Raw genomic sequence first — 22,841 nt, forward strand, 5'->3', positions numbered from 1 at the left:
CTTTATAAACATCGTGAATTGAGAAACTAGATGATGACTTAGACTATGATTCAAGAGAGGTTAACGATGTTGTTGGTTTATTTTTCAGTAATGGTTTTCTTAAAATAAGGTGGATATAATTTAGCAAAATAGCCAACTTAAACGTTGGAAATTGCTAAATAGCCAAGGTTTGGTAAATATTAGGTAAATAGCCAATTTTATATATTCACACACGTAAATATTAAGTAAATAATCACTGTCATATTAAGCCTCGTCATCATTTATGACTATTTACCTAATATTTACCAAATCTTGGCTATATAGCAATATCAAATGTTTAAATTGGCTATTTTTCTAATTTTTTGTTTTTTTAATGTGTCTTTTAAACCATTGTAGGGACCACTATTCTTTTCGCTTACTTTTGTATTTATTCACCGTGATAAAAAAAAAACAAATAATTGGGTTTGAAATAGCAGGTGATTGAAAGGAAAAGGGAAAAAAACGTCTTAGAAGATTTGTAATTTTTGTAGTCTCCACTTGATTTTTTGTTATTAAAACCACACTAAACGTACGATCTTCTTCGTTCTATACCTAAGTAATATTTATGTCTCAATCTTTTCTTTATTTAGTGTGTCTTTTAAATCATTGTAGGGACCACTATCCTTTTCGTTTGCTTTTGTATTTATTCACCGTGATACAAAAAAAAAACACTAATAATTGGGTTTTGAAATAGCAGGTGACTGAAAGGAAAAGGGGAAAAAAAAGGAGAAATGTAAGTAGAGCAACTTTAAAAGAAAATAAAAGAGAGAAAATAAAAGCTTAGAAGATTTGTAATTTTTGTAGTCCCCAATTGATTTTTTTTTATTGAAACCACTTTAAAAGTATGATATTCTTCGTTCTGTACCTAAGTAATATTTATGTCTCAATCTTTTCTTTATTTAGTGTGTCTTCAAAACCATTGTAGGGACCACTATTCTTTTCGTTTGCTTTTGTATTTATTCACCGTGATAAAAAAACAATAAAAACATATAATTGGGCTTTGAAATAGCAGGTGACTGAAAGGAAAAGGGAAAAAAAGGAGAAATGTAACTGGACCAACTTTAAAATAAAATAAAAGAGAGAAAATAAAAGTTTAGAAGATTTGTAATTTTTCTAGTCTCCAATTGATTTTTTGTTATTGAAACCATTTTAAACATATGATATGCTTCGTTCTGTATCTATGTAATATTTATATCTCAATCTTTTCTTTATTTTTTGTGATTATTTGTCTGGATTTGGAGCAGCAAAGATTATATATATTATCGTGTTGTTATATTTCGTATACCATAAGTATTCTACCCCGAATCGTTTCTATATTATCATGTACATAATTTTTGTGATTCCTATTCATTAAGACAGTGTTGTGAAAATAAGTGAACAAAGATGCGTGTTTTGTAGAAAACTTAATGTGCTGATAGTATACGTGTGAAAGAAAGTATAAAAAATTTAGATTACATACATATATATAAATATATATGTAACTATGATGGTGTAGATTTTGTTCTTTGGATATACAATGACATATATGTTTTAATCTAATCTACAAAACTTAAATAGGCACATCCGAATTTAAGTTTATTTTCCATTAGATCACACTAGAGTAATGATGCCACTTTATAGATGAGGAATAAAAAATAAATATTCGTAATAACACCCAGAGCATTTCATTGATATTAATGATCACGAATGTAAATGACAAGTAGTTACAACAAATCATTTTGAATAAGGAAATATATAATTAGATAGCTGTTGCTAGAAAGGTATGTAATAGTAGGCTATAAAGATGATTTTTACAATCATATAAACAAATTTAATGTTTCCATCACCGCATTTATCTTCATTTTCCACTATATAACAATGAAGTAATAACACCGTCAAGAACAAAAACTACAAATTCGTACTAAGTTAAGAAGAAAAAGAAATACAACAAGAAAAACGAAAGCAGAGCACGAAGAAGAAAGCCGCTCTCAACCTTACTTCGGTGGTAGTGTTTTTGGTCATCATTTCTGGTTTGCCTCTATCTCTCTACCTCTTCGCCTGCCATCTTATCAATTGATGTAATTAAATTGTAATCAAATGTACAGTTGCGTAATTGTCAATGATGATGGGTGGTACGGAAGCGCTGCTGTAAAGGATAACTTTTGAATCTCGCCGTTTGTAATTTACGTTGAATAAACGAGCTTCCGTTTGTTACAATTAAATTAATGAGTGAATGATGGACGTATAAGTTTATCGAGTTAATTTAAATTATTTTAAGGTAATGGAAAATCTCGGAATAAATAAAGGATTTATCGAGTTCGCCTCGAATAATAAATTATTTTCCGAGGATATATGTCGGAATTTAATTTAAGAAATAAATTCTCAAGGACGAGAATTATTTCCGAGAAACCTTGAATATATTTAAATTAATCGAGAACGAACGAGAAAATTATCGGTTCGAATCATATAATTATAATCCATTCGGTTATGGATTTAATTAAATAATTATATGAAAGGACGTGGTTGTAACAATTTTTAAGGGACTCATTTGATATAAAAGTGGGAAAAGAAGGCCAAGTGAGAATTTTGGAAATTTCTCACACTTGTTCCTATCCTCTCCACGTCATTAATGAGGGCAATATTCCTTAAGTGAGGTATATCACTTTGCCGAACAAGATAAAATGCAACCAGGAAAAGGATATGGACGTTATCCTTTATGTGGGTCCCATTCACAATGCCATCACCTATCTTGGCCAAATATATAAAGAGTGAGCAAGAAAAGAAACGCTCAGGAAGAAGAGCGAAAAAAAAAGAAAGGAAAAGAAAAGAGAAAGAAGAAGAGAGCACGGGAGAAAGAGAGAGAGAGCCGAGAGAGTGAGAGAGAGGAAGAGAGCGAGAGAGCGAGACGAGGGTGAGCTCGCGAAGGGGACGCTCGGCCGACAGCCACCAAGCTCGAGCGCCACCCACACGCGGTCGAGAAGGAACCAACGCCGCCGCGAGCAAGCCGAGGACGCCGGAGCAGAGAAACTCGCCGGAGAAGAAGGAGAGAAGGAGACCGAGCGACTGAAGGTGAGGAGGCTCGGCCGACAGCCACTGAGCCTTAGCGCCACCCGCGCACGGCCGAGAGAGAGCGAGCGCCGCCGCGAGCACGCCGAGGGCGCCGGACCGAGAGGCGACGCCGGGAAACGAGGCAGAGAACACCAAAGAGAAGAGATTTCACGAATTGAGGTGAGGTTTCGGTTTCCCCCAATCTTGAATCTGGGCTAGGGTTTCGAATTTTGGAATTGGGGATTTGGTGTTGAACTCGGTTTGAATCTCTCATTTTATGTCCAAGGGTGTTTCTTGAGTGTTGAATTGAAGGTTTGAACTCGTTTTCTTGTGTGGTTTGATTTTGGACGAAATCTGAGAGTAAACGGACGTGGACAGTCCGATATACTTTGATATTATTTTTGTTAGTATTTTTTCCATGAAAGTAGACGTTATGGGTTTTCTAAAATGACCAAGAACGTGATAATCCGTGGAGTATTGAAAGAGTTATGAATTTTTGAAATCTGGTATTCAAAGCTGTGAAATGTGAATTTCCAGAACAGCGACCGGAAATTTCAGATAGTTTTTCAGATAGCTATGATTCTTGAAATTGGTCTTATAATATGTTTTTAGAAAGCTACGGAAGTTGTCTTTCTCATGGAATTGGAATCGTTTGATTTGAGTTTGTGTAGCTAAAGTTGTGATTCATTTTGCAGTCGCTGTCTGAATAGTACGAGCCGAACGGTCGGGCCGTGGATTTTGTGACAAGTTGAGATTCGTGCTAGTTGCTCGTTTTCGGGTTCTAAGTTTCGAGTCGGGAGTTGGATGTTATAAATTTATTCGATGTTCGTTTTCTGAATTTCACAGCTCAGTCACGGATCAGATAGAATCGAGGAAGAGCCGGCGGAACTGAACGCGTTGAAGCCCTGAAAGTTGACAATTCAGAAAAAAGGATTCGTAAAGCTCGATCTCACTCGTGAGTCGTTTATCGCTTTATAGCGTTAGACTCGAGTTATCTTTAGTAATTTGAGATTGTATTCAAGAATTGTTAATTATTTAATTAAGAGATGTTCGAGAATTTAATTGTTGGTTAATTCATTTAGAATTCTCGGTTGTATGGTTTCGGATTATTTAATTATTTAAGACTCGTCAAAATAATGATTTGGATTTTATTTCGTACTCGTTCTCTGGTACGAACTCGCACGAGTCTTGAATAAGTTTAAATTCCGAAAAGCCGAGAAATAAGTGAATTAAATTCTCGAACCCCTGAACCGACTCGCAGTGAATCCCGATAACGAATCTTAATCTTGTCATCACCTTTCGGATCATTGACTAATGAGTTTTCAACTTTGGGTTTTAGTTTCTCGACGCTTCAGGACGTGTTAACGCTTCAGGACGTGTAGAGTCTCGTAAAACGTGAGAAGCAAGGAAACTCCTGAAGTCAACAAATTTCCAGACGATCTTTTCCGGGTAAGTGAGGAGACATAAGTCAACTACTTACCAAGGGTATAACCCTGTTTGTTTGTGCATTTGCTTGCTAGTAAACAAGAGTAGGTAAAAGCCTAAAATGAATAAACTCGAAAGTTAAGGCTTCGGCCACTCTTGCTTGAAAACTTAGTTCGGGTACGCCCGGTAGGTTCAAACGCTAACTTGAACCAGACACGTTTGCTTTGTGCATAGTTAGACTTCTCTTCTAACTCTAGGAAGTAAGTTAGAATCGAGAGGACGGAAGAGCGATAGACTCTCAAATTCAATCGAGAGTAGAGAGTTCGGAAGTCGCATTTCGAGCTTTCAACTTAAAACACTTAACGAGCTTCAAAGGGAAACAATAATTTCTTTCGGGGTTTATCCCGTTACGCTCTTCTGTATATAAGTTTAACGTGTACGCTGCTAGCTGCAGCGTACCCAAACATTAAAACTCGTGTCGGTGGTACTCACAAGTCCCTGACTTGTGCTTGGCGGGCCATGCCGGTCCGTGCGCCGAGTACTCGAAACAATGGGTGAAGGTCGCGCATCGCGAGCTCATTGTTAGCTGGAAGACTCACCGGAGGCTGCCTTGAGCGCCCCGGGGCGTAGTGGGTGAAGGTCGCGATTCGCGAGCTCACTATGCCAGAGACCAGTGCCGCTGACGTCATGATGAAGAAAGTACCACTAGTGGATCCCAGACAGATGTTAAAACTTAGATCAGCTGACGACTGCTGCTCGAAGTCTGAAGCTGGTCTCTAGTCGGACCGGAGGTTATAGCAGTGAGGAGTGTATAACCTTGCGGGACGGCCAGTGTGTAGATAGAGTGTGACGTCACGCGTCAGTCATGCTCTAGTCATATAATCTAGCTGCATCTAGCAATCATTTTGCATTCTTGTGTATTTGTTTGCACGTCACATGGCATTAGTTGTTTTACTTTATAGATAGACTCCCACTTACTGAGTCATTCGACTCATAGTTTTATGTCCCTTGGTAATGTAGATAAGGGAAAAGCTCGTAAGCGGGAAACGAGATTGAAGACCGAGACCGAGCGCGTATTGCCTTGACCTATGGGCTATGGGGTTTCTTAATCGGGGGTTAGTATCTTATGATAAAACGTTCCGGAACATATTTGTATATGAGTCGCTATAAGACTCTAAGTTATAAAAGCGAAAAATTTCCCCGAATTTTCGCAAACTATTTTATTATATAATCTTATGAAATATTATGTTTAATTTATGTGTTTATATTATGAGTTAAGTACAGATTTGAGTTGATCAGTCGCGGTTCGTGGGCGAGCTATCGCTCGCGGGTCGTGACAGATTTTGTGGTATCAGAGCCCCAGGTTTAGCCGTTTCTGTAGACTTGGGATACGTGTTCTCGGTATAGGTCGCGAGTATGCCATGTGATAGTGTTGTGCTTAGAGTCGACTTGTCTAGAGATAGGTTCGACATGATGCAGAATGAATTGCTAGGAGTTAGATCTCTCCTCCCCGATGAGATTCGTCTGTACCGCGATGCGATCACGTGTATTCTTTCGACCGCAAGTACGTTCAGTGTCGTGAGAGGCACCATCACTTAGGGGCCGGTGAATTGGTCTGACTTGTGAGTGGATGAGTGTTATCTCGACGCTTTACTGCTCATGTACGAATATCGCGATGACCCCTCCTTATTGGCCAACGTTGAGTCGATGGACTCGTTCACCGCTGACGGTATTATCAGCCGAGACTTTGAGATGTTCCAGAAGGTGATACAATACACGTTGGGGCCAGGAGGGAGGGGCGAGTGGGAGGAGCAACTTACGAATTCTACCGGCTCGGGATTGAATCGGTTGTCCGATATAGAGACCGACTTGTCCAAGAAATTGTGGATCGGTGTCCGATGTGCTCGAGGATAGACTCCAGCGAGGTATCGAGTATTGGGAGCTATGTGTAGAGCTCCAATATCTGACGCTGGAATCTGATTGTCCCTTGTTCGCTGTCTTGCGAATGCAGACTGAATTCCTCGTCATGACGCGATGTGGTATATGAGTACCTTACCCCGATGATTGTTTTTCCGGTGGTTGTTCCGCATGATGACGAGAAGGTTGACTGTGACGAGGGAGATTCCGAGGAGGATCCCGCTGAGCCTTCGGACGACCCAGCTGCGTAGATGTTTGCTTGTCAACCACAAGAGTGGTTGCTTTGTGTGTGTAACGAGAGAGCTAGCATTTTGTGTTTAAATCTCGTTTGACTAGGCCTTGAGAGGCTAGTCCATGTTGGTTACGCATTCACGTTATGGTTGATTGTGATATTCAACCATGCCCATCCTCTTATATGTGAAAATAAGAAGGAAGTGGGGTCTAGACAAGATACGTCTAATGCCGAGAATGTTTCAGCTGCGGATCTCTCAGAGATTAGACGCATCCTGAAAAATTTGAGTTGACGCTGCTCGATGAGACGAGCATAAAGAGCGTCATAATTATCAAGCTTTGCTCAACGGATAGAACAGCATAGCCGCACGATTGCGGATGTCTTGATGAAATTGAACGCGCCACCCCAGCCAAACCCTGAACCTCCAGCTCAGGAAGAACGACGCGAGAAGCCACCACGAGTGCATGTGGATTCTCCCGAGGAGCTCAACTTCCAGATCCCTGACGTCGTTCCTCCTGTGAGCGAGCCGGTGTACGAGAGGTTTCGTGAGTAAAAGCCTCCGACGTTTGGAAGCAGAGTTGATCCAGATGCAGTTGAGAATTGGATCAAGAAGATGCAGCAAATCCTCAACTTTATGCAGCTATCTGATACAGAGAGAGTGGCTTGCGCCGTAATCAGCTGGAAGATGAGGCTAGGCGTTGATGGGAGGTGGTGGCGGCGTCTGAGGATGTCCACTCGATGACGTGGATCCATTTCCTCAATCTGTTCCATGGGAAGTACCTGAGTGAAGCTAACTTGTCGGATAAGGTACGCGAGTTTATGAGCCTACGACAAGGTTCAATGTTAGTATTAGAATATACGACAAAGTTCGACACGATTAGCAAGGTTCGCTTCTTTCTTAGTCCCTACTGATCAGGCTATGAAGATGAAGTACATGCATGGGCTTAACGTGGATACCGTGAGCCAGGTGGATATCGGCGATGATTGACCTTGCTCTTTCGCCAACGTTGTGCAAAGAGCTTTGCGGATTGCCGGTTGGTGCGAGGTTGTCGGACTCCTGCACCGAAACCAACTGCCACAACACCTTCTGAAGCTGCTGGCCCAAAGCAGAGTGAATCAAGGAAAAGATTCAGGAGCCACGCATTCATTCATCGCATCTATGAAGTCTGATCAGTTAGGTGAGCACCAGAAAGAATCCTCATACCTGTTCGTTATGGTTACGCTTTCTGGAGAAAAGTACCAGTCGTTATACTGGTATAGAGATGTACCCATCCGAGTTCATGATCGGATAATGAAAGCAGACTTGGTAGAATTGAAAATGGTGGACTATGACGTAATCCTCGGGGTGGATTGGTTAAGTACCCATCATGCAATCATAGATTGCCGAAAGAAATCAGTTATGTTCCAGAACCCCGGACTTGGACCGCTGCAGTTCCAAGGTTCCTCTCGGAAATCGAGTATTTCGATCGTATCGGCGCTGAAGGCCGTGAAGATGATGCATCAGGGATGCGCTGGTTACGTTGCAAGCGTGGTAGACGTCACGAAGACGGTCAAGCCGCAACCGCATGAGATTCCAGTTGCTAGAGATTTCCTTGATATTTTCTCAGAATATCTTCCAGACCTACTTCCTGATTAGGAAGTGGAGTTCAATATAGAGCTCATTCCAGGCACAACTCCGATATCGAAAGCTCGATATCGTATGGCTCCAGCAGAATTGAAGGAACTCAAGACGCAGCTACAAGAGTTGCTTGACAAATGGTTCATACGACCAAGCCATTAGCCTTGGGGAGCGCCTGTCTTGTTCGTTAAGAAGGCAGTTAATTCCTTACAGCTCTGTATTGACTACCGTGGATTGGACCAAGAACGATCAAGAACAAGTATCCGTTGTGCGGATCGACGATCTCTTTGATCAGCTGTCAGGAGCGACAGTGTTCTCGAAGATTGACTTGCGTTTAGGATACCGTCAGCTGAAGGTTCGAGATGAAGACATCTCGAAAGCTGCTTTCCGTATTCGATATGGTCATTACGAGTTCTTAGTTATGTCGTTTGGATTGACTAACGCGTCAGCAGCGTTCATGAACCTGATGAACCGAGTATTTGAGAAGTTCTGGATAAGTTCATGATCGTGTTCATCGACGACATTCTAATCTACTCGAAAACTAACGAAGAGCATGGGCAGCATCTAAAGCTAGCACTAGGCAAACTGAGGGAAAAACAACTGTGCGCAAAGTTCTCAAAGTGTGAATTTTGGCTGGAACGTGTAGTATTCCTCGGTCATGTTGTCAGTAGCGCTGGTATTATGGTAGATCCTGCTAAAGTGGAAGCCGTGAGGCAGTGGAGTCAGCCAAAGACGGTCACTAAAATAAGAAGTTTCTTGGGTCTTGCTGGCTACTATAGGAAGTTTGTAGAAGGATTCTTTAAGTTTGCCATGCTTCTGACTCAATTAACCCGTAAAGGACAGAAGTTCCTTTGGACCGAGACGTGTGAAAAGAGCTTCCAAGAGCTTGCTGCAGTAGTGTTTGCACTCAAGATATGGCGACACTACCTGTACGGAGTCCATTGAGACATCTATACATGCCACAAAACGGTAAAGATGGTGACTTCGAGTTGGATAAGAATGAGGTTCTACGGTGCAACGAAAGAGTTTGTGTGCCGTCCAACGAGGAAGTCAGGAAGCAGTTGATGAAAGAAGCTCACGGGACACCATATTCGGTACATCCAAGTGTGACAGAGATGTATCAAGAGTTGAGAAAGGTGTATTGGTGGCCAGGAATGAAGGAAGACGTAGCTGAGTTCGTCCAAAAGTGCCTAACTTGTCAACAAGTTAAGGCAGAGCATTAGAAGCCAGCTGGAATGCTGCAACCACTTGAGATTCCACAATGGAAGTGGGAGCAGATAAAGATGGATTTCGTGTCAGGTTTTCCAAAAACCACACCTGGTCACGACTCAATCTGGGTCATTGTCGATAGATTGACCATATCAGCTCATTTCCTGCCCATCAAAACCACTCACACCGTGGATCCAGGTTCTGGAAGGGATTATAAGAGAACCTGGGGACTCGCCTGAAGTTTAGTACTGTTTTTCACCTGCAAACCGATGGTCAAAGCGAACGAACGATCCAAGTGTTGGAGGACATGCTCCGAGCTTGTGTTCTAGACTTCCAGGGCTCATGGAGTCGTTACCTTCCGCTAGTTGAGTTCTCGTACAACAATAGCTATCAGGCGTCGATTGACATGGCGCCGTATGAAGCTCTTTATGGGCGGAAGTGTCTCTCTTCAGTTCATTGGGATGAAACTGGTGAGAGCAAGTTTGTTGGACCTGAAATACTAGAGCAGACCACAGAAGCAGTTAAGAAAATCCAATCTCGATTAAAAACGTCCCAAAGTCGTCAGAAAAAAACTACGCTGACAGACATATGAGGCCTCTAGAGTTTGAAACAGGAAATAAAGTTTTTCTGAAGATCTCACCTATGCGAGGAGTTATGAGGTTTGGAAAGAAAGGGAAAACTCAGTCCAAGGTATATTGGACCTTTTGAGATCCTTGAGCATGTAAGCCAGACAGCTTATCGCTTGGCGTTACCGCCGTCTATGTCAAACCTGCACGATGTGTTCCACATGTTCATGTTACGGAAGTACGTGTCTGACCCTTCGCATGTTCTGCAAGAGCAAGAGGTTGAGATCTCCCCTGAAGTCAGATATGAAGAGCCAGCCGTTGCGATTCTTGATCGCAAGGATGAAGTTTTAAGGAAGAAATCCATCCCTTTGGTAAGGGTTTTGTGGAAGAGGCATGTTGTAGGAAAAGCTACCTGAGAGCTCGAGTGTGAGATGCAAAAGAAGTACCCTGCTCTGTTTTAAGTTTCGAGGACGAAACTCTTTTAAGGGGGTAGGGATTGTAAAGGATAACTTTTGAATCTCGCCGTTTGTAATTTACGTTGAATAAACGAGCTTCCGTTTGTTACAATTAAATTAATGAGTGAATGATGGACGTATAAGTTTATCGAGTTAATTTAAATTATTTTAAGGTAATGGAAAATCTCGGAATAAATAAAGGATTTATCGAGTTCGCCTCGAATAATAAATTATTTTCCGAGGATATATGTCGGAATTTAATTTAAGAAATAAATTCTCAAGGACGAGAATTATTTCCGAGAAACCTTGAATATATTTAAATTAATCGAGAACGAACGAGAAAATTATCGGTTCGAATCATATAATTATAATCCATTCGGTTATGGATTTAATTAAATAATTATATGAAAGGACGTGGTTGTAACAATTTTTAAGGGACTCATTTGATATAAAAGTGGGAAAAGAAGGCCAAGTGAGAATTTTGGAAATTTCTCACACTTGTTCCTATCCTCTCCACGTCATTAATGAGGGCAATATTCCTTAAGTGAGGTATATCACTTTGCCGAACAAGATAAAATGCAACCAGGAAAAGGATATGGACGTTATCCTTTATGTGGGTCCCATTCACAATGCCATCACCTATCTTGGCCAAATATATAAAGAGTGAGCAAGAAAAGAAACGCTCAGGAAGAAGAGCGAAAAAAAAAAGAAAGGAAAAGAAAAGAGAAAGAAGAAGAGAGCACGGGAGAAAGAGAGAGAGAGCCGAGAGAGTGAGAGAGAGGAAGAGAGCGAGAGAGCGAGACGAGGGTGAGCTCGCGAAGGGGACGCTCGGCCGACAGCCACCAAGCTCGAGCGCCACCCACACGCGGTCGAGAAGGAACCAACGCCGCCGCGAGCAAGCCGAGGACGCCGGAGCAGAGAAACTCGCCGGAGAAGAAGGAGAGAAGGAGACTGAGCGACTGAAGGTGAGGAGGCTCGGCCGACAGCCACTGAGCCTTAGCGCCACCCGCGCACGGCCGAGAGAGAGCGAGCGCCGCCGCGAGCACGCCGAGGGCGCCGGACCGAGAGGCAACGCCGGGAAACGAGGCAGAGAACACCAAAGAGAAGAGATTTCACGAATTGAGGTGAGGTTTCGGTTTCCCCCAATCTTGAATCTGGGCTAGGGTTTCGAATTTTGGAATTGGGGATTTGGTGTTGAACTCGGTTTGAATCTCTCATTTTATGTCCAAGGGTGTTTCTTGAGTGTTGAATTGAAGGTTTGAACTCGTTTTCTTGTGTGGTTTGATTTTGGACGAAATCTGAGAGTAAACGGACGTGGACAGTCCGATATACTTTGATATTATTTTTGTTAGTATTTTTTCCATGAAAGTAGACGTTATGGGTTTTCTAAAATGACCAAGAACGTGATAATCCGTGGAGTATTGAAAGAGTTATGAATTTTTGAAATCTGGTATTCAAAGCTGTGAAATGTGAATTTCCAGAACAGCGACCGGAAATTTCAGATAGTTTTTCAGATAGCTATGATTCTTGAAATTGGTCTTATAATATGTTTTAAGAAAGCTACGGAAGTTGTCTTTCTCATGGAATTGGAATCGTTTGATTTGAGTTTGTGTAGCTAAAGTTGTGATTCATTTTGCAGTCGCTGTCTGAATAGTACGAGCCGAACGGTCGGGCCGTGGATTTTGTGACAAGTTGAGATTCGTGCTAGTTGCTCGTTTTCGGGTTCTAAGTTTCGAGTCGGGAGTTGGATGTTATAAATTTATTCGATGTTCGTTTTCTGAATTTCACAGCTCAGTCACGGATCAGATAGAATCGAGGAAGAGCCGGCGGAACTGAACGCGTTGAAGCCCTGAAAGTTGACAATTCAGAAAAAAGGATTCGTAAAGCTCGATCTCACTCGTGAGTCGTTTATCGCTTTATAGCGTTAGACTCGAGTTATCTTTAGTAATTTGAGATTGTATTCAAGAATTGTTAATTATTTAATTAAGAGATGTTCGAGAATTTAATTGTTGGTTAATTCATTTAGAATTCTCGGTTGTATGGTTTCGGATTATTTAATTATTTAAGACTCGTCAAAATAATGATTTGGATTTTATTTCGTACTCGTTCTCTGGTACGAACTCGCACGAGTCTTAAATAAGTTCAAATTCCGAAAAGCCGATAAATAAGTGAATTAAATTCTCGAACCCCTGAACCGACTCGCAGTGAATCCCGATAACGAATCTTAAGCTTGTCATCACCTTTCGGATCATTGACTAATGAGTTTTCAACTTTGGGTTTTAGTTTCTCGACGCTTCAGGACGTGTTAACGCTTCAGGACGTGTAGAGTCTCGTAAAACGTGAGAAGCAAGGAAACTCCTGAAGTCAACAAATTTCCAGACGATCTTTTCCGGGTAAGTGAGGAGACATAAGTCAACTACTTACCAAGGGTATAACCCTGTTTGTTTGTGCATTTGCTTGCTAGTAAACAAGAGTAGGTAAAAGCCTAAAATGAATAAACTCGAAAGTTAAGGCTTCGGCCACTCTTGCTTGAAAACTTAGTTCGGGTACGCCCGGTAGGTTCAAACGCTAACTTGAACCAGACACGTTTGCTTTGTGCATAGTTAGACTTCTCTTCTAACTCTAGGAAGTAAGTTAGAATCGAGAGGACGGAAGAGCGATAGACTCTCAAATTCAATCGAGAGTAGAGAGTTCGGAAGTCGCATTTCGAGCTTTCAACTTAAAACACTTAACGAGCTTCAAAGGGAAACAATAATTTCTTTCGGGGTTTATCCCGTCACGCTCTTCTGTATATAAGTTTAACGTGTACGCTGCTAGCTGCAGCGTACCCAAACATTAAAACTCGTGTCGGTGGTACTCACAAGTCCCTGACTTGTGCTTGGCGGGCCATGCCGGTCCGTGCGCCGAGTACTCGAAACAATGGGTGAAGGTCGCGCATCGCGAGCTCATTGTTAGCTGGAAGACTCACCGGAGGCTGCCTTGAGCGCCCCGGGGCGTAGTGGGTGAAGGTCGCGATTCGCGAGCTCACTATGCCAGAGACCAGTGCCGCTGACGTCATGATGAAGAAAGTACCACTAGTGGATCCCAGACAGATGTTAAAACTTAGATCAGCTGACGACTGCTGCTCGAAGTCTGAAGCTGGTCTCTAGTCGGACCGGAGGTTATAGCAGTGAGGAGTGTATAACCTTGCGGGACGGCCAGTGTGTAGATAGAGTGTGACGTCACGCGTCAGTCATGCTCTAGTCATATAATCTAGCTGCATCTAGCAATCATTTTGCATTCTTGTGTATTTGTTTGCACGTCACATGGCATTAGTTGTTTTACTTTATAGATAGACTCCCACTTACTGAGTCATTCGACTCATAGTTTTATGTCCCTTGGTAATGTAGATAAGGGAAAAGCTCGTAAGCGGGAAACGAGATTGAAGACCGAGACCGAGCGCGTATTGCCTTGACCTATGGGCTATGGGGTTTCTTAATCGGGGGTTAGTATCTTATGATAAAACGTTCCGGAACATATTTGTATATGAGTCGCTATAAGACTCTAAGTTATAAAAGCGAAAAATTTCCCCGAATTTTCGCAAACTATTTTATTATATAATCTTATGAAATATTATGTTTAATTTATGTGTTTATATTATGAGTTAAGTACAGATTTGAGTTGATCAGTCGCGGTTCGTGGGCGAGCTATCGCTCGCGGGTCGTGACAGCTGCGTTGTACATGGGATTTTGATTGCAAGTCATGGAAGTGCAATAACGCCGAGAAATGGCCAGCCTATCCCGTTTGTTTCCTCGGACATTGTGAATGCCGTGATGTCGTACCGCCTGCGAGCAATACTCCTTCTGCTAGAAATGTTGAAATGGAAGGCTGAGATAACTAACTACTAATTGATGGATTTATGTATTTTCGTCATTGTCCAGAAATAAAATATGAATCTTTCCCAAAGTGCATGGTGTTACTATAAAAATCATACAAAATAGCAATTTGAAACTAATTGATTATAAATATAGAAAAACCTTCAAATATTTAGCAAAATATCTAAAATTACGTTATCAAATTTTTTAAACACCAAGATTATAAATTTTGACGATTATTTTTATGCAATTTATCACTTTCAAAAAATTTAATCTTACGGTGAAAAATAGTTTTGAAACTTAATTATGGCATGTTTTAGCAATTTCACTAATTTTAAGCAAATTTCGACAATTTCGAAAATCGATTACATTAAATTGTTTATTTAACTAAATCACCTTCTAAAGGAAAAATTATATAAAATAGTCAAATGGACTCTGAAAATAAAAAAAATGGTATAAGACTCACACATATAAATATATAGCAGTTGGCAACAATATTATAATTTCAATACATAATACTATAGCCGAGCAATATGTGCAACCGGTACAAAATATTAAAAATGTAGATGCACTGTATTGGCAATTGAAAGTATATTAAATTTATTTCCTTATATATGTTAATTTGAAGTAAACACAATATATTTTTTTTATATATATGATAATCGGGCGATCTGACTTTTTTTTTTTATTTAAAATAGAGTTCATTAGAAAAATAATCAATTTAAATGTTTGACATTGCTAAATAGCTAAGGTTTGGTAAATCTTAGGTAAAAAAACCACCTTAAGACCTAAATCTTAAGTAAATAGTCACTTTCATATATCAAACGTTTGCTATTTACCTAAGATTTACATCTGAAAGTGGCTATTTACCTAAGATTTACCAAACTTTGGATATTTAGCAACGTAAAACGTAGATGTGATCATTAAGGGGCCCATGATTGTTGAGAACTTATACACAGGCAACAATCCTACAAGTATCGCTATGAAGACAATGACAAGACCAAGTTTCAGAATTGTAGCAGCTTTATAAACATCATGAATTGAGAAACTAGATGATGACTTGGACTATGATTCAAGAGAGGTTTGAAATAGCAGGTGATTGAAAGGAAAAGGAAAAAAAAACGTTTTAGAAGATTTCTAATTTTTGTAGTCTCCAATTGATTTTTTGTTATTGAAACCACACTAAACGTACGATCTTCTTCGTTCTATACCTAAGTAATATTTATGTCTCAATCTTTTCTCATTTAGTGTGACTTTTAAATCATTGTAGGGATCACTATCCTTTTCGTTTGCTTTTGTATTTATTTACCGTGATACCAAAAAAAAAACTAATAATTGGGTTTTGAAATAGTAGGTGAGTGAAAGGAAAATCGAAAAAAAAGAGAAATGTAACTAGAGCAACTTTAAAAGAAAATAAAAGAGAGAAAATAAAAGCTTAGAAGATTTGTAATTTTTGTAGTCTCCAATTGATTTTTTGTTATTGAAACCATTCTAATCATATGATATGCTTCGTTCTGTATCTATGTAATATTTATATCAAAAAAATGGCTACGTAAGCCACCTAAACTATAGGAATTGTAAATTAGCCAACCTTTGGTAAATACTTTGTAAATAGCCAACTTGCATACGTGGCAGCCTATTAACTACCTTTTTTACATGTTTGACTGGATTAAATAAGTATTTTATTAATTTGTTAATAAGTTAACTTTGCTATTTACAAGAAATTAAAGAAATGTTGGCTATATCCCAATTCACTATAACCGTGTGGTTATATAACTAAATAACCCTATTTATATCTCAATCTTTTCTTTATTTTCTGTGATTATTTGTCTGGATTTGGAGCAACAAAGATTATATATATTATCGTGTTGTTATATTTCGTATACCATAAGGATTCTACCCCGAATCGTTTCTATATTATCATGTACATAATTTTTGTGATTCCTATTCATTAAGACAGTGTTGTGAAAATAAGTGAACAAAGATGCGTGTTTTGTAGAAAACTTAATGTGCTGATAGTATACTTGTGAAAGAAAGTATAAAAAATTTAGATTACATACATATATATAAATATATATATATATATATATATATATATATATGTAACTATGATGGTGTAGATTTTGTTCTTTGGATATACAATGACATATATGTTTTAATCTAATCTACAAAACTTAAATAGGCACATCCGAATTTAAGTTCATTTTCCATTATATAACACTAGAGTAATGATGCCACTTTATAGATGTGGAATAAAAAATAAATATTCGTAATAACACCCAGAGTATTTCATTGATATTAATGATCACGAATGTAAATGACAAGTAGTTACAACAAATCATTTTGAATGAGGAAATATATAATTAGATAGCTGTTTCTAGAAAGGTGTGTAATAGTAGGCTATAAAGATGATTTTTACAATCATATAAACAAATTTAATGTTTCCATCACCGCATTTATCTTCATTTTCCACTACATAACTGTGACGACCCGGCTTTCCGGACCGTCATACTTATCTTAATTCTTTTACTTAGAAGAAAAAAGTGGGTAATTTTTTTTTTTAAACATCGTTTCATAAATTTATAAAGTTTAGATTTTAAAATAAAAACAACTTTGAAAATAACCAACATTTGAAGACTTATAAAAACATTATTTGAAAATATGCGAAACACTTAATTCGGAATTCCAAACTAAAGTAGATGGTTGGAATATTCAACGGAAATAAAACCATAAAAATTCAACTTCAGTTTTGCACAACTAATTAAACTTGGAAAATATCTTAAGCATAAAAATCTCAAACCTAGTGTTTATAAAATTTCGTAGCGGAAGTCCTTTAAATAAGCGAACATAACCACAACCCAACCCCTTAGCCATAGAATGCCGCTGATCCACCCTCCTCACTTATTTATTTGTTGCTTACCAACAATACGGACGAATACACATAATATGAGCTAACGCTCAGCGAGAATAACAATAACTCACAAAAAGATGAGTAATGCGATGCATGATCCGGTTATTAGTGTTTTAAATTCTAATAGTGTCATGGTCTTTCGTATCATATATCTTATCATATTTTATTCGGGGTGCCCCTAGAGTAGTCGTACCAATTTCAGTGTAAACTTTGGAAACGAACTACGGGGCTGCGACCTCCCATAGTTCGCACCATCTAATAACATATCATATGAGAAAACTCCCTTTATGAGCCCGTAGGTCGGCTCGAGAGAATTCTCTTAATACCTCCGTAGCTCGAGGCGGTACGACTCTCTTACTTATCTTATAACTTGATTATTTGCGTTACATACAAAGATGACATATGACATAAACATAAATGAAACATGCTAATAAATAGAACATGTTATGTCAAAATTGTACTAAACTCATACATAAACTCATCATAACGAGTCATAACATAATAATCACAATTCACTCAATAACATATACATGCACATAAGAGATATCACACAATCAATCATATAACACATATAAACCAATTCAGATCACACACTCATCGTAAATTAATTTTAAACTAATCCGTATTGTAGTGAGATTATTCTCACCTTGTTTCGAGAACGTGCGACTTTAAACTATCGGACGATCGGAAACCGTATTTGACTCGGGACCTAGACGAAAGAAAAAAAATGAATAAAGCTTATCACTAACTATCTCTAGTACTCTTAAAAAAAACATACAAGGCTGCTGGAAAGAGAATTCCAGAACTGAAAATTGGACATGAAAAGACCAAAATACCCTTAATCCTAAAGTATCGGGGAAAAACGTTTTCTGGAAACAAATTCTGAAAAAATTACAGAAGTTGGAGAATAAAAAACTGAACGTTTTCATCTTCAGTGGTGTTACCAAAATCGGATCCCAAACAACAGAACTAAATTAAAAGTATAAAATGTAAAAAGACGCTTTAAAAAAAAACTTCTGGAACCTATCTGTGCACTGGTCCAAAATTTCGGTTTAGAAAACGTTCTACTGATTAAAAACTCATAAAAATTTTATCATCTAATATTAACATATAAAATTATCGTGTATAAAAATTTCATTCAAAAATACATCTTCTAGGTATTTTTTAAAAAAAACAAGACCTTGCTGATTGAATCAATGTAAAACTATATGTGCACTGATGGTAAATATATTTTATAAAATAAACCATTCAACTAAAAATCATAAAATTTTAAACACATACCGAAGACATATATACTATTCAGGTATAAAAATATCAAATAAAAATTCGTTTTGTAGCTATTTCATTTTGAATCAAAACCTTTCTGTTTGAAACAGAAAACAAAATTAGGCGCGCTGATCATAATTGAATTTTAGAAACAAAACGGTTTGTCCACAAATTATGAAATTAAATATACATATTATAAACATCTTGAGTAGTCATGTATAAAAACATTAGATTCAAATAAATTTCTTAGATTGTTAAAACAAGATGATATCCTAAAAATAAACAATTCTTTCAAACCATAAAATATTTAACCAAAAATGCTCATACGGAAAAATATATATTAATTGACATACTCTCAAGAAAATGAAAACAAAGAGGTGAAGATAAAATACCTCCTGATTGAGTGATAGGAGAAAAACCTCTAATGTTGTTAGGAACACCAATTACGTTAGCCAAGGATTTTTTTGTTTCTTTTTTTTTTTTGAAAGAAAAAGGGAGAGGACAGATTAAGGGAGAGAAAAAAAAAAGGGAACAAAAAGGAGAGTCTATGAGTTTTCTGAGTATGAAAACGTGAAGAAAGGAATCCCAAAAAAAAAAAGAACATGTCAAGGCCAAAATATCTAAACTTAATGCAAATCAAAGACCATCTTAATTTGTATACGGTGGAATAAGGAAACAAATAATCAGCCCATGCAAAAAGAGCAAGTATGTAACGTCAACTTTAAAAGATTGTCTATAATTATACAATCTTTATTCTTTGAAATTGTTTGACTTTGGTAGAAATGAATGCTATTACGTATAGCTTTAAAAACCATATAACTATGTATCCATATATATATATATATATACATATATTTAGGTACATGAAATGAATAGCATATTTGTTAAGATAATTTTTTTATTATTATATATTTATATATATATATATATATATATATATACACATTCACGTATAAACTGATTCTCATGTAGTTAGAACTTATATTTATGTACATAAATATATATATATATATATATATATATGTATATATATGTTATGATATGCATATCTGATTACAAAAGTGTCAACATATTATACAAATATCCCTCATGTATAATTTTGACTAATGCAACATTACTTAGAAAGAAATATTTCGGAGAAAATTTCTCATACCATGAAAACGCGTATCCATACATAACACATAACAAACAGCTCATAAACAAAAATTCACATACACCAAATTTTAAATTCTGAAATGGCTAAGTTTCGGGGTTTCACAATCTCCCCTACTTATTAGAATTTTCGTCCCGAAAATTAATATAAGGGCTGAGATAAAACATAAGGATTCTTACTTGACAACACTAAGCTTCTAGAAAAAGGTCGGGATATCGTAATCTCATATCATCTTCACGCTCCCATGTTGCTTCTTCAATCTTGTGGTTCCGCCATAGTACTTTTACCAAAGGAATAACCTTATTCCTCAGGATCTTTTCTTCACGATCAAGAATTTGAACCGGCTTTTCCTCATAGGTCAAGTCTTCGTGTACTTCGATAGGCACTTGCACTAGTTCATGATTTGGATCGGGTAGGTACTTTTTGAGCATTGAGACGTGAAACACATTGTGCACCGATGCTAACTCGGGATTCAGAGCTAGACGGTAGGCTACTTTTCCGATTCTGTCTGTGATCTCGAAAGGACGAATGTACCTCGGGCTCAATTTTCCTTTCTTTCCGAATCTCATCACGCCCTTGAGAGGTGCTACCTTCAAGAATACAAAGTCTCCTACTTGAAATTCCAGTGGTCGTCTTCTTTTGTCAGCGTAGCTCTTCTGTCGGCTTTGAGCAGTTCCCATTCGATCTCGTATCTTCTTGATGGCTTCAGTGGTGTCGCGAATAAAATCTGTCTTCTCAAGGCTGTTTTCTCTGGATTCGAACCAGTGAATCGGAGATCGACACTTTCTACCATAAAGAGCTTCATATGGGGCGACGCCGATGGAAGCTTGGTAGCTATTGTTGTATGAAAATTCAATAAGTGGTAGCCTCTTATTCCAACTCCCACCAAAATCCATGACACATGCTCGTAGCATATCCTCTAAGGTCTGAATAGTCCTTTCGGATTGGCCATCCGTTTGGGGGTGAAAGGCAGTACTGAGCTTCAGTTGTGATCCCATAGACTTTTGCACACACCTCCAAAAGTTAGAAGTAAAACGACCGTCACGATCTGAGATGATGGACAAAGGAACGCCATGCAGTCTCACTACGTTATTAACGTATAGTTCAGTCAACTTCTCCACGGAGTATGTGACTTTTATCGGTATGAATCTGGCGGATTTGGTCAAACGATCCACTACTACCCATATAGCATCATATCCCTCAATTTTCTTAGGTAAACCAACCACAAAATCCATTGTGATTTGTTCCCACTTCCATTCAGGAACCTCGATTGGTTGTAATTCTCCAGCTGGTCGTTTATGTTCAGCCTTCACTTTTTGGCAGGTAAGACATTTACTGACGAACTTTGCAACATCGCCCTTCATTCCGTTCCACCAGAAGTGTTCTCGGAGGCCTTGATACATCTTCGTGGAACCTAGGTGAACTGAATATGGAGTCTCATGTGCTTCGGTCAAAATCTGCCTTCGTAACTCATTTTCATTAGGTACACAGATCCTTCCATCAAAAAAGAGTACATCATTCTCTGCAAGAGAAAATTTTGACTCCTGACCTTCCACTGCATTGTCCTTCAGCCTTGATATCTCAGGATCACGTCTTTGCGCTTCTTTGATTCTCTCGAACAAATCCGATTTTAAGGTCATGTTGGCTAATCCCCAGGTGACAATTTCAACTTCCATGTTGTTGATTTCGCCAACAAGTTGAGGAGATAATGCCTGCATCATCGATAGTCGAGCCTCATCTTTCCTACTTAACGCATCGGCTACCACGTTCGCCTTTCCGGGATGGTAATGGATACCACAATCGTAATCCTTAACCAATTCTAGCCACCTTCTTTGTCTCATGTTCAACTCTTTCTGAGTGAAAATGTACTTTAAACTCTTATGATCGGTAAATATCTCACACCGAACACCATACAAGTAGTGTCTCCAAATCTTGAGGGCAAACACCACTGCGGCTAACTCCAAATCATGAGTAGGATAATTCCTCTCGTGGTTTTTGAGTTGCCGTGACGCATAAGCCACGACTTTGCCGCTTTGCATTAACACAGCACTGAGACCTGTCTTTGATGCATCGTTGTAGATAGACAAAGGTTCTCCACTTTCAGGGACTATAAGGATTGGAGCGGTGGTGAGTCTTCTCTTCAACTCGCGAAAACTCTGTTCACACTTCTCGGTCCACTCATACTTCTTATCTTTCTTTGTGAGGGCGGTGAGTGGAGCAGCTAATGTAGAAAATCCTTCCACAAATCTTCTATAGTAACCTGCTAGACCGAGAAAACTCCTTATCTATGTCACACTTCGAGGTGGCTTCCAATCATTCATGGATTCTATCTTGGCAGGATCGACGGAGATTCCGTCTTTAGAAACCACGTGTCCGAGAAAATGCACTTTATCCAACCAAAATTCACACTTCGAGAATTTGGCATACAGCTGATGTTGTCTCAGCGTCTGGAGTGCAACTCGTAAGTGTCCCTCGTGGTCTTCGGCGCTCTTAGAGTAAATCAGTATGTCATCGATGAAGACGATAACAAACTTATCCAAGAAGTCGCTAAAGATCCTATTCATCATGTCCATGAATGCTGCTGGAGCGTTAGTGAGTCCAAAAGGCATGACAGTGAATTCGTAATGACCATAGCGGGTGCAAAAAGCTGTCTTTGGGATATCGTCATCCTTGACCCGTAATTGATGATAGCCGGATCGCAAGTCTATCTTCGAGAATACCTTCGCCCCCTTGAGTTGGTCAAACAAGTCATCAATCCTTGGAAGAGGATACTTGTTCTTGACCGTCACTTTATTTAGCTCTCAGTAGTCAATACACATGCGAAAAGACCCATCCTTCTTTTTGACAAATAGAACGGGTGCTCCCCAAGGCGAATGACTAGGGCGAATAAATCCCTTATCTAACAATTCTTGAAGTTGAGATTGTAATTCTTTGAGCTCGGCAGGGGCCATATGATAGGGTGCTTTGGAAATTGGACCTGTTCCAGGTAGCAACTCGATTGCGAAAGAAATCTCGCGTTCGGGCGCTAAACCAGGTAGATCTTCAGGAAAAACGTCAACATATTCCCTCACCACTAGCACATCTTGTGGTTTTGTTTCGACCTCCATCGTCTTGTCCACCACAGACGCTAGGTATCCATGACACCCTTTACTCATCAATCTCTTAGCTTGCAATGCTGACACCATCATCT

The 22,841-nt window shown here is 38.9% G+C and overlaps 1 protein-coding gene and 1 long non-coding RNA gene across 4 annotated transcripts; both read left to right on the forward strand.

Annotated features, from left to right (window-relative positions):
• Nucleotides 1–2,241: 2,241 nt before the first annotated feature.
• Nucleotides 2,242–5,733, forward strand: LOC149402652 (uncharacterized). 3 transcript variants are annotated; one of them, XR_016296076.1, is made up of 4 exons: nucleotides 2,242–3,225; nucleotides 3,741–4,000; nucleotides 4,385–4,494; nucleotides 5,468–5,733. It is a non-coding gene; the product is annotated as an uncharacterized LOC149402652 (long non-coding RNA). The 3 variants fall into 3 exon arrangements; XR_016296075.1 differs by having other exon boundaries at nucleotides 5,491–5,733; XR_016296077.1 differs by lacking the exon at nucleotides 4,385–4,494 and having other exon boundaries at nucleotides 2,248–3,225; nucleotides 5,491–5,733.
• Nucleotides 5,734–9,472: 3,739 nt separating this feature from the next.
• LOC149402653 (uncharacterized) lies at nucleotides 9,473–12,320 on the forward strand. The gene is made up of 4 exons (XM_089608473.1): nucleotides 9,473–9,644; nucleotides 9,743–9,966; nucleotides 10,177–10,383; nucleotides 12,258–12,320. The coding sequence occupies exons 1-4, from the start codon at nucleotides 9,473–9,475 to the stop codon at nucleotides 12,318–12,320; spliced, it is 666 nt and encodes a 221-aa protein (XP_089464599.1).
• The last annotated feature ends 10,521 nt before the right edge of the window (nucleotides 12,321–22,841 follow it).

The sequence above is a fragment of the Urtica dioica genome, chromosome 3 (assembly GCF_054948205.1).
Source record: "Urtica dioica subsp. dioica isolate 48M chromosome 3, U.dioica_male_clone48M_v1_H2, whole genome shotgun sequence".
Lineage (NCBI taxonomy): Eukaryota > Viridiplantae > Streptophyta > Magnoliopsida > Rosales > Urticaceae > Urtica > Urtica dioica.